The sequence below is a fragment of the Nanorana parkeri genome, unplaced genomic scaffold, assembly GCF_000935625.1.
Source record: "Nanorana parkeri isolate BGI_ZX_2015 unplaced genomic scaffold, ASM93562v1 scaffold2003, whole genome shotgun sequence".
In the NCBI taxonomy this organism is placed as follows: domain Eukaryota; kingdom Metazoa; phylum Chordata; class Amphibia; order Anura; family Dicroglossidae; genus Nanorana; species Nanorana parkeri.
The window spans coordinates 40,788-53,559 of NW_017308271.1; the positions used below are offsets into that span (position 1 = coordinate 40,788).

At 42.5% G+C, this 12,772-nt stretch overlaps 1 protein-coding gene across 1 annotated transcript in view; it reads right to left on the reverse strand.

Annotated features, from left to right (window-relative positions):
- The window catches only part of ANGPTL4 (angiopoietin like 4), a 92,307-nt gene that overhangs the window by 18,899 nt on the left and 60,636 nt on the right, over positions 1–12,772 (reverse strand). The window contains exon 5 of the mRNA XM_018572336.1: positions 6,717–6,812. Within this exon, the coding sequence (XP_018427838.1) occupies positions 6,717–6,812 (96 nt within the window). The remainder of the gene's footprint in view (positions 1–6,716; positions 6,813–12,772) is intronic.

The following is a 12,772-nucleotide window of genomic DNA, read 5'->3' on the forward strand; positions in this document are numbered from 1 at the left end:
CGCCGGGAGTCTGTTTAAACAGCCCCGATGCTGGCGACGTACACTGTACGTCGTCAGTCACGAAGGGGTTAAGGGCCCCCCTGAATTCCTATGTCTTGGCCTCTGTTCTGGTGGGAATTTCCTAGCCCGGTGGTGTAGAGTCCTGATGACTCCCAGTTTGTGGTCTAAAGTAGCAGGTACTGGTCCGTGTGTGTTGGCTTTTGGTGGGCCTCTATTTCCAGCCTCCTTCCCTCTTCTACTGTTACTAAACAATCCAAAAAAGCCAGTTTGTCGTTTTGCATATCTTCCCATGTAAATTTGATGTTATGATCCCCTGAGTTGATATGGTCAGTGAAAGCCTGTAACTCTTGTTTGTGAATCTTAACCCATGTGTCATCCACATATCTGAACCAATGACTGGGTATAATTCCCTTGGAGGTGGTCAGGGCCTTGCTTTCTACTTCCTCCATGTACAGGTTCCCCACAATAGGTGAAACTGGCGATCCCATGGCACAGCCATGTTTCTGCCTGTACAACTTGTCATTGTAGTTGAAATAGGTGGTACTCAGGCAAAGGTCCAATAAGGCACACACTTGATCTGGGTTAAGTTCTGTTCTGCTGCCTAGGGCGTTGTCTAGTAGAAAACGTTTTCTCACTGTTCCAATTGCCTCTGTGGTGGGTATGCAGGTGAAGAGGGATGTGACATCATAGGATACCATTGTTTCTCTTCCTGCCCAATATTAAGTTCTTGATTCTGTTTGTGAAATCCTGACAGTTCTGTGTGTGGTGTTGTGTATTTCCAACCAAAGGGGCAAGGACTCTCGCTAAGTATTTTGCCACGTTATAAGTCACAGAGTTTATGCTGCTGACAATTGCCCTGCAGGGGTCCCATCCTTATGTATCTTCGGAAGTCCATATATACATGGAGGGGCTTCACCAGGGTAGAGGTGATGATACATAGCCCGATCAATGGCTTTGTCCTTTTCCAGCTGTTGTAGTAGATCTATAGCTTTCTTCTTGTAACCACTGGTTGGGTCCCTTCTTAGGGCTTCATATGTGTTGTTATCATTCAGAAGTGCAGTTACCTTATCATCGTAGTCAGATGTATTAAGTACAACTGTGCATCTTCCTTTATCAGCAGGCAGGATGGTGATACTCTTGTCTTTCTTCAGGGACCGCCCATCTTTCTTGTGTAGTCAGGTTTGACGGAGGTGGTTTGGCACTGGCCAGGGTTGCAGACACTTTTAGGCGAAGTTGTTCAGCCTCACCCTGTGGCACTTTGTTACTGTGGATTGAGGCCTCAGTGGCTGAGATAATATCCACTACAGGGATGGTTCTTGGTGTGATTGCGAAATTCAACCCTTTAGCAAGGACATCCATCTCGGACAGGGTGAGAACCCTGTCTGAAAGGTTCTTCACCCATTTCTCTTTGTTCTGCAATGTCCCCCTTTCCTCCTTCTGCGTCCAAGTTATTTCCTCCCTAGTATGGCATAAACTTTAAAATGGGTCTGCCGTACACGTTCATTTAGCAATTGTTTCTGGGCCTTATATAGTATCGGCTTGGCTTTGTGACCCTTTACTGTGGAGTCCAAACGTATGCTGCAAGGTACCAACCCCTTTTGTTGGCATCTGAGGTTAAAGCGTAGGTGGTTTCTATAGTCTGTGGGGGGTGAGACATCTATTGTCTGCCACATACAATGCTGTTTTAACACCTCTCTCTGGGCAGGTTAATAACACCTCCTAGACTCCAATTATGCAAATGCAATCAACACCTGGTTGCGACTATGTGGATTGGAGCAACATTTACCATATTTATTCCCAGATAATGTTTTGTACAAGTCATTCTGAATTGAGAAAGCTGGTTGGATGACCAGTGAAATGTCTTCAAGAAAAATGACCTGGATGAATGAGAACCTTCACAGACAATGCTAAATGAACAATTACACTCTCCCACCCTGTTAGGCAAAGAAGAACCCTACGTGAGGAACAGATTCAAGACCATGGGGGGAAGAGAGCCCCGAGCCCCGGGTCAGATACCTTCAACTGGTGGGCACCAAAGGAGGCAGGTAGCAGTAAAGGAGGAAGAGGGCAGAAGGGTCAATGGGGTGGTCAACAAGACCCAGTGGGCCCAGGTGACGAGGACATCTATGATAGATCCAGGTGGAATACTTACAAGGGATTCCCATCCCCATGGCCCACTAAAAAAGGAAAACCTAGCTAATACAGAAAAACATTAACCAAACGAGGACCTCTCAGGGCCATAACCTCCTTTGTTGTTCCCCTTTTATTTTAGAAAACCTGGGCACAAACTGAAAAGTGAAAAAAATGCCCCAGAACCTTACCAGTTAAATAAAGAGTAGTGGGAGGGCCCCCTAATGCCCGGCGCTGCCAGTCCAACAAGATCACAGGTACAAAAAAAAGGGAGAAAAATGCGACATCCGCAGTGGCCATATGACACTGTGAGGACTGCAGCCCCCATTGCCAGGGAAGCCCCCCCACAACACAACAGCTCACCCCCAAAATAAGAACATCCCCAAAACCAGAACCATGAAGATAAAATAAATTAGGAACAGACCCTTCCCATAACATTCCCCAGGACAATAGAAAAATAAACTTGTCAATGAGAAAAGGTTATATTAACAAGACACTTCTACCCAGCATTATAGCATGGACAAACACAGCGCTTGTCAAAAGTTAAAAAACTACACTTCCCCAATGATAAAAATACACATCAGTGCAACTATAACAATAGACCTTAATCGGTAAATGATAATAATAATAAAAAAAAAAAAACAGGCAACAATCATAGAACAAAATGTCCAAACCGATGTTCAATAAGGAGAGACCCATCTCCCACAGCAAAAGGGAGACAAATGACTTTCCAGATATTCTGGATAGAGCTGTGGGACACTCCATGTCCAAGGCAAAGGGTGTCCGTCAGCATGCACTAACTACTCAAATGGCACAGTGCAAAAGGCACAAGACGGGGGTAAACACAACAACATAGGGAGACAGGACTACAAATGGGTAAAAACAAAAGGAATGGGGACAGGGAAGAACCAGGAAGAGGGAAAGAGGGTAAGGAAAAAACAAGAGGGTGTCAAGGTCATGCAAGTAGCACAGATAGGTCAGGAGACAAGAGCACATTGCAATGAAGCAAGGCAGAGTTTCTCTGGGTGTCAGCACATGGTAGCTGGGGGGAAGAGAGTACTCACAACCATGGCACACTCCAGAAAACTGAGGAAGAGAGGGCGAAGCAGGTCAAAGTCAATCTTCCCTGACAGGTAGGTGAGCCCCCCCGACGGCCAGTGCCCGCAGTCGCGGGACGAGATTTGCTTAATCATCGCTGTTCCCTGGGAGGAGGACGAACAGCCACAGGCAAGTCTGTGAGGGATCCAGCCAATCTGGGACATCAAGCTCCTGGGGTGTCCAAGAACGAGAACAGCGCTGGAAGTTGCTCACGGTTGAATAAAGTAAACTGATGGCCATCTTTTTTGATCAATAACTGGAAGGGGTGACCCCCAACGGTATGAGGCACCCAGCTCCTGTAGGTCGCTGAAGGAGAGGACGAAAGGTGTGTCTCATCAGGAGAGTGCGGCGTGAGACATCAGGCAGGAAGGAGACTGAGGCTCCATCAAAATCAACTGATTTATTAATCCAGGCCTTCTTAAGCAGCTCTTCTTTGGCAAAATAAAAATTAATTTTTCACAATACGTTTCTAGAAAACTGGCTGTCACGCTTCCGTGCACTCGCCACTCTGTGTACGCTATTGATTTTAATAGGTTCTGCAGCAGGTCTGTCAAAAAGGGAGTTAAGCAAAGCCAGCACAGTATCACGAAGATTAGGGCCACCAGTGGACTCAGGGAGCCCCCATTGATCCTAATATTATTGCGGCGACTCTTGTTCTTGCCATCGTCCACCTTCAATTGCAGCTGGGTCATCAGTTGACGTTGAAGAGACACAGCTAACTCCAGGGCTGAGATCCACAGGGCTGATGCTGAAGCAACAGTCTCAACTTCACCCCAGCCATGGTTCCAGAGCCAGAACCTGTTGATGAACTCCCTCTATTTGTTTGGAGAGTGTCCCCGTAATTCTATCCACAAGGGGGTCGATATCCGCTCTGACACAAACATGAATGTGTTGCAAGTTCTACCATTTGTCCCACTACTGTGAGACAGATTTCTACAGAGTATCTGCAACAATCTTTATGATTACCAGGGACAGTTGATAAGTCATCCATGCCTTGGGACTTGCCAGAAGAAAAAGAGTTTGTGATTACACAGATCTTCCCCTCTAAGAAAAGAATGTCCAAAAAAATTAAGTTATTCATGACAAAGGGCAGCAGGTTTATTTGATTCAACTATTCAACTAATTCTGGATATGATTTGGAGAGTGTACAGCTATACAGATGTTATAGAGGTTTTTAAATCATTGTAGTGTTAACCCCTTCATGACTGAGCTAGTTTTTAGTTTCTGTTCCTAAATGACTGACACACTTTTTACATTTTTGCTGTGTGATTCTTCCACAGCAGCAAGTTTTGATTATTATTATTATTTTTAGAATTTTTTTAATAATAATTATAGTATACAAATATATTTATATATAAACGTTTTATTTTCCTAATTTTTTGTACACTTTTTTTTTTTTTTTTACACTTTGTAAAAAAAATAAGTGTAAAAAAAAAATATTTTTTTTTTGTCAGTTTATATCAAGCAATCACTATGACTGCTTAATAAATTAACTTTTTAAAATTTTTAGTTATTATCAGGCTGCTCCAAGCTTAGGAACAGCTAATAATAACTTTAGAGACTGATCCTGACAGCATGTCAGAATCAGATCTCACTAAAGGTCTTTGATCGTTCCTAGACGATCAGAAGTGATACAGAAGTGATACATTTCACTCGAGATACATTTTGTATCTAGTGGTTGAAATGTATCATTTAACATCGGGCCAGGCTCTCCAGCTGTCAAAACGAATAGCAGAGAGGTGAGTCACTGCTACCTCTCTGCTATCTTCAGCTGTCAGATACGGGATCGCTATTTAGCGAACCCGTATCTGAATGTAAAGGCTTCATTCTTTCATTAATGAAAGAAAGAAGCTTTTAAAAAAGCTTAACTATTTCATTAATGAATGTCTCAATAGTGAGGCATTAATTAATGACTGGAACTGCTGAGAATCAGCAGTTACCAGCATTACAGAGGCTAATATAACTCGGCACGTACAGTGTACGTGGCCAGTCATATAGCCACTTTGTGACGGGACGTACACTGTACGTCTCCCGTCACGAAGGGGTTAATATCAAAATCTCTAATATGTTGCTGGTCTAGAATTACCAGTGAAGTGATTGAACCATCAAGTTCTGAATTGAGGCTAAAAGCTTCTCACACTTCTCATCATGTTCAAAAAACTTTGGTTTTGCTAAAAAAATATATATATTATTAGCAGATAACTGTATACAAGTTAAAATAACTCGGATACATAAGTTATAAAAATACAGATATGAAAAAGCCAATGAACTTGCTTCTCAGAACCATAAGATTGCAGACTCTCATGAAAGAAGGGAAAATAAAAGGAGACATAGAACAACTGTACTGGAGAGTGAAGTAAGGATTTATGAGGAAGAAGTTAACAGTGGCATTCTTATAGGATATAGACTGAATCTCTGAGGGGCTGCTCCCCACTCCTCCTTCCTTCCCTATCGCTTCTCTAAATTTGGACAGCTGCTGGAGACTGTGCTGTCCTTTGTGATCTTGTACTGGACAGAAAGTTAAGAGAAGCCAAGCTGAGAGAGTTGGAGCCAGCTGTCCAGAAACATAATGACTATCAGTGTTTGGGCAAAAATGTAAAGAAATACTTTGCGGGGCAATGCATATTTGTTTGATCTGGGTTCAGTGTTGAAAAAAAATGAACATTGAGTGTTTAACACTACTTTAATATGGAGACCTTGGAAACACTGTGAGTTTGGTTAACTAATGTAAGTACTATATCCAGGCCCGGACTGGCCATTGAGCATACTAGGTACTTGCATGATGAGCCAACCCAAGCTGGGTGTGTCATGGGTCACCCTATCCCTCAGCTCCCCACATGCAGCCCACCATGACCACAACACCTGCGAGCAGGGTGAAAGGCTGCCAGCTCACCGCCATCCTGTGTCCCGACACTTCGCACCCCCTATGTGCTGGGCAATCTAGTCTAGTCAACACATGCAGGTTATCCTGGCACCTTAGCAGGTGGTAAACTGTCCCAGTGGGTACGGCCCTGCTTCCCATGCTGCACTCTTCTGCTGGGAACAAAGGCCGCGCTCTAAGATGTGGCCGAGCCGGAATGGAGGAGAGCTTGTTGCCGGGGAACCCGATGCTAAGCATTGCTGTGTTTGGCTTCACCCCTGAATTGTGACAGTACGGGGCATGTGATTGGGCTCAGTCTAAAATGCCCCCACCTATATTTTTTTATCACAGTCCAGCCTTGACTATATCTCTATCTGAGTATAGTAGTTAAAAGAAGTTGTGTTTATGTAACTATCTATGCCTTCTTCAAAGCATAAACCAAGCTAAATGTAGCTCTGCTCATAGAGCATTTTCTAGGTAGGAAACTGGATCTTCAGGCCCTACAAAGTTTCCTTAAAAAAGTAAAAACAAACATGGCTAGAATTCACAAACCCCATGATGATAAAAAATAGTCAGTTTTTTAAGACATTTTTCAAATATGACAAATAAATAAAAATTTAGCACTAACCACTTTGATTACCAAATCCATTCTTGTATGATTCCCAGAGCTGGTCAAAATCAACAGAACCATCAATACGTCTTTGAACAATAGTCCATCCTGCTTCTATGGAATAAGAGAAAAAAACTCAGTTTAGTAATCATTAAGAGATGTTTTTACTTTCTTTAGCTCTTTCATTGCCAGTGGTCATGGAAGCATGAATGCCCAGACCAATTTTAGCAATATCAGCATGCATTTATTTATTTGAGCATTAGTGTTAGAGGTTGACAGCTGTGCACTCCTAGCTGTCATTGAAACCCTGGCAATGTTGATCTACAAATTGTGGCTGGGAATGGGTTAAGTAGTAAATATATAACGTAGTACAATATGGGTCTACAACTTCTAGTTTCATTTGAAAAATTTGAACTTTCTACTACATTACTGGCACCCGGAGCTGGGCATTCTGTGTGGAGGACGTCTTAATGCAAGGTAAGATTTTATACTTTGCAGGCATCCTCTGCACATAACACACAGCTTTTCCATGATAATTTATACACCCAGTGCAGTGTGTAAATTATAATTCTGCCCAGAGTGTGGCTTTAACATATGCATAAGTGTAGAAGGGCATACTTTTGTTGGATGAATTTAATTTTAACTGTATGCCTGCTCAATGTGTCAGCACGTCTGTTTGTAGTTTTCATCAGGGTGCTTGTGTTGCCGTCTCAAAACAGAAAGTGCCTGAAAAAGGATCTTCGTGGCAGATATCAACAGGCAGATTTAAAAAGATTCAGAACAACTTTTCGAAATGACATTAACACGTTAAGGCTTACCTGAGATTTTAGTGAATGTCTTAGTTTGTAAAATCCTGCCGTAATAATTAGTGCATCCAAATGCCGGGAAGGGTCAAAAACAGTCAATTAGCACAACCAATGCAATTAGAAACCATTAGAATGGGAACACATTGTGAACCAAGTAACTAATTTTCAAGTACTGGAAACTAGATGGTGAGGATTTATTCATATAAACAGAGGTGACACAGGAAGCTGGGGGGTTATAATGGTAAAAAGTGGTGTCACTCTCCTGGTTATACTTTTTTGTCAGATGTGTGCAAACAGAATTACAAATATTTTTTTAGGTACAAAAAAGGTCAAATATATTTTGATCGTGTATTTAGCTCAAATGTAATACTGTCTTTTTTTTTTATCAACAAAAAAGTGAAAGAGAACAAAGTTTAACAAAACAGTAAAAGAGAAGTTTAATCGCTTGAAGATCAGGTGTTAAACCCCCTTCCGGCCAGGCCATTTTTCAGTATTCAGCGCTGCGGTAGTTTGACTGACATTTATTCCGTCATGCAACGCTGTACTGAAATTAATTTTATACAATTTTTAGGGACAGATAGAGCTTTCTTTTGGTGGTATTTAATCACCACTGAGGTTTTTATTTTTTACTGTATTAAGGAAAAATGACTGAAAATTTAGAAAAAATAGTTTTTTCCCCCATTATGTTAGGAAACAATTATTATTAACCAATTTTTTGGTAAAATATAGGGTCACATCGGGTAAATAGACACCAAACATGTCAAGCTTAAAAATTGCGCGCACCCGCGAAATCGCAAAAAACTACCATATGGGCGGGGACTTTACAAAAAAAATTGTTTTTTTATTCTTTTTTATGTGTAACTTTAAAAAAAAATTGGGAAACTTAGTCAAGTAGAAAAAGAGGGGCAAGGAGTTGGCCAGAGTAGAAAGAGACATTGTATGTACTAAAACAGGAAGGGGCATGTCCATATTCCCACCAATCCATCTAAGTACCCGAGCCATCCCCTCGAGGGAGAGCCAGTGTAAGTAGCTCACGAAAGGCATCTGTGGTACAAAAGTGTATGCAAACACTCCACACCTCGTAGAATTGGGAGTAGCGATCATAGAGATTGGCCGTAAGTTCTTCAGTCCTACAAAGTGATTGCATCTCTCAATTCCATTCCTTCAAGGTGGGATTCAGAGAGGATTTCCAATGCCTCGGTATTACCGCTCTAGCCGCCAGCACAAAAATCTGAGCAAGCCTTTTTTTTACTGACTTGTAGGAGCCCTGAAACATGGAAAGAAGGGCCAGCTGTGGTGAACCCTCCACCCTTGTGCCCGTAAGTTTCTCATAAGTGGAGAAGATGGAAGACCAGAACGTGGTAACTCCAGCACAGCTCCTCCATATATGTAACATGGAGCCAGGATGCAAAGAGCATCTTCAGCACAGGTCAGAGGCCTGAGGGTAGAAGACTCGAAGTCGGGTCGGGCAATAATACCATCTGGACAGGATTTTAAAATTGCGTTCCTGGATTTTACTAGCTATTGTGTTAAGCAAGTGATCTGCTAATGTCTGAGGAAGAAAAGGTACATGAAAGGTCCGTTGCCCATTCTGAGAAATATCTGGGGACATCCGAGAATAAGAGTTGTAACAAGAGATCATAGATAGTCGAGATGGCCCATCTCGGGGGCTCAGTGTCCACACACAGACACTCAAAGGGGTACAGTTCCCTGTGTAAATCACCGCGTCTAGCAAGAATGGTGTAGAAGTTCCTGAGTTGGAAATATTCACGGAGTGGACACGTCCAGTATCAAGGAAAGAGTGCGTAAGCCCCCTATCGTGTGAGCCGAGGAGAGAGGGGCAAAGCCGGTACTGTGCCAACCAAGGAACTGCACACTATGTCTAGCAGGGGGGAACTCTGGGTTGCCCATAATAGGTGTCAGAGGCCCTGGGCGAGAGGAAAAGGAGTCCTGTTTAAGGAGAGAATCCCATACTCTAAGTAGCGGGGGCAAGCAGCAGGGGAGAGTCCCCAATATTGGACGGAATGATGGATCAATCCACGGCAGAGACGCGGGGGAGAGAGGCTATATTTATGATTATAGTTGCACCCATAGTTTGTGTTGCGAATGGAATATCGAGTCAAGTAGTCTAGTAAATAGTGGTGCAGCTTTATAACACAATTCAATGTGAGGTAAGCCCACCCCCCGTGTTGTTTCCGCCGTACCTGAACCGTGTATCTGAGACGAGCCGAGGAATTAGACCAGATAAATCGTAAAAGTGAAGAACGTAGGATACGAAAAAATGTGCTCGGCACTGCAATTGGGACCGTTTGGAACACGTAAAGGAGTCTGGGCAAAATGTCCATTTTAAATAGGGCCAACCGACCAAACCAAGAGTGGCTTAGTCGGGACCACTCCTTAAGTTTGTGTTGGATAGAAGTGAGCAAAGGTGTATAATTCAACTCATATAGCTGCCCCATATGAGGGGAAAGCATGACCCCCAGATATTTTAAACTGTGACCGGACCACGCGAAGGGGAAAGACTGGTTCAGGGACATTTGTATGTGCTGGGGCAAGGAAACATTGAGGGCTTCTGTCTTATGCATATTAACTTTGAAATTGCTCAGGGAAGACTAATGATTTTTAGGGCAGTTTCTTTATAATTATGAATTACGGTAACTCAATCCATGATTATTCAGCAATGGAGAATGGCAACCAGCAGTATAGGACTACAGATCCCATCAATCCATGATTATATAGCAATGGAGAATGGCAACTAGCTATAGAGGACTACAAATCACAGCAAACCATGATTATTCAGCAATGGAGGAGTACAGAGCCCATCAATCCACGATTATACAGCAATTATACAGGGCTGTGTGAGGTCTCACCGGGGTTGCGTTTGGGTCTCACCAGGGTTGCGTTTGGGTCCCACCAGGGTTGCGTTTGGGTCTCAACAGGGCTGTGTTTAGGTCTCATCAGGGCTAGGTTTGGGTCTCACCAGGGCTGCGTGAAGAACTCATCAGGGCTGCGTACAGGTCTTATCAGCGCTGCGTTGGGGTCTCAACAGTGCTGCGTGCAGATCTCAACAGGGCTGCGTGCGGGTCTCACCAGGGCTGCATATCAGCCTTTAGTATTGGGGTGTTTTCACAAGTACAAGTACTCATGAAAATGCCATGCATCGGCCCCGATACCGAAAAAAGTATTGGTATCGTGACATCCCTAAAAAGAACATTTCATTTTTTTAGTCAAGTAAATATGAAATATTGCAGCCAGCAGATGTAGCTCCCTTTCACAGATTTAGCAGGCTAGTGATCGCTAAATAGCTAAAATAAAATATAGATTTTATATAAATAGTAAAACATGTTTAACATTAAACATCAAATTAACAGAAATATTTCCCCTTATATTAAAATAAAATGCCTTAGCCTTACTGGGGTTCCAAGAATCTCTCGCTTTTTAAGAGAATTGGTTTTATCAACAGAATGTAATAGTAAAGTATACCATAAAGAAAACATATTTAACATGTGATCTAGAGAGTGGGATAGAAATAGAAAAATACTAGAGGCGCACCAAAATGAAATTTTGAAACCGAAAATCAAAAAATATTATGTTCTAACCTTTTTTTTTAATTTTTTTTAATATTTTGTTTTTATTTTATTTTTTTCTAAACGTTTTCATTTTTTAAAATATTTTATGTCATTTTTATTAAATATTTTTATTTTTTAACTTTACTGCTGGGGGCTTTGGTGAAATATCAGGGATCTAAACAGACTCCAGATATTTCCCATATACAATAGAAAAACAGATAGAGTCCTCAATCTCTTTTTCTGCAGCCCCAGCACTGAATGAACAGGAATCCTCTATACTGTACTGAGTGTTGCTTTTCATTCATAAATTGTGGATATAGTGTGAGTTACAATGTACACAATCATGAATGAATAGGAAGTGATATAGATCACTTCCTATTAATTCATAACTGGTACCTCATACTATGTCCAGTTATTTCAAACATTTAGTTATCACTGATCGCTGAATGTTTGTATACTGTTCTCCATCCTGGATCGACTCTCACAGGAGGCTGAGCGGGCGGTGCGGGGAGGAGAGCTCGGACTCCTCCCCGTCACCACTGCCTCAGCCTCCTGTGACAGCCGACAGCTTTCTCCGCCCACACACCGCTCTCCTGATCTGTTACAGGAGGCTGAGCGGGATGTGACAGGCTCACAGCACTCTCCTCCCCCTCCCGTGCGGACAGAGGACACAGAGCAGCGCACAGCAGGGAGGAGAGTAGGCTACCTCCAGGTACACCTGCATGCAATCTATCGACTTCATTAATATGCTCACACTTGGAGACTCAGATACATAGAGTTAGGACCACACTTTGCAGAGGTGCCTTGGCGCGGCAGTGTGGCTTCTACATATTTTTGGCCAAAAGTTTGTGCAACTAAAACCTCTGATTTTAACGCATACTGTTGACAGGGCTACTTGTTTGGTTGCAGGCTGGCTGGCAGGTTGGGGCTGGGGAATTTTTGTGTTTTGTATTGTTGTAAGCCTTCCCATTGTGCTCCCTGCTATAAAGGCTAGTTATGGATTCATGCATGTACCACTTTTTTCTAGTTTGACTATTTTTGGTTAGGGGGATGCACTGGGGTCCCAGCGTGCATTTTTAGTTGCTGGGCCCCTAGTGCGTCCCTGCAACCTATTAGGAGGAGTAGGCTACCTCCAGGTACACCTGCATGCAATCTATCGACTTCATTAATATGCTCACACTGTCAACATTTTGCCCAACGTGCCATTTTTGGCCGATATGTTTTGAAATTGCAATTTCAATGCATCACTAAAAAATACTGCTGCAACTATTTTTCTTTTTTACATATGAAAAAAAGTATTGGTGTTTGGACAAAAATTATTTAACCCCTTCATGGCCTTTTTTTTTATTTTTTTGCACCCATGTTATATTCCACATTTTAGGCCTGAAAATTACTTAAAACCCCCCACACATTATATATTTTCTGAATGCCAAGACCCTATACAATATAATGGTGGTAGTTGCAGATTTTTATGTTGCGCAATATTAGCGCAACTCCTTATTAAACCCCAAAATTTAGTGATAAATTTAATTAAATGCCCCAAAACACAAACTGTTTTTTTTTTTCTACTTTACTTTGACTGCTATCACATGGGGGGGCTTACAAGCTGTGTCCCGAAGAAGGGTGGCCCCTTCTTCGGGACACAGAAGCGATCTGGCGACAGGTAAGTCGCCAGAATCGCTTCTGTTGTAAAGCCGAC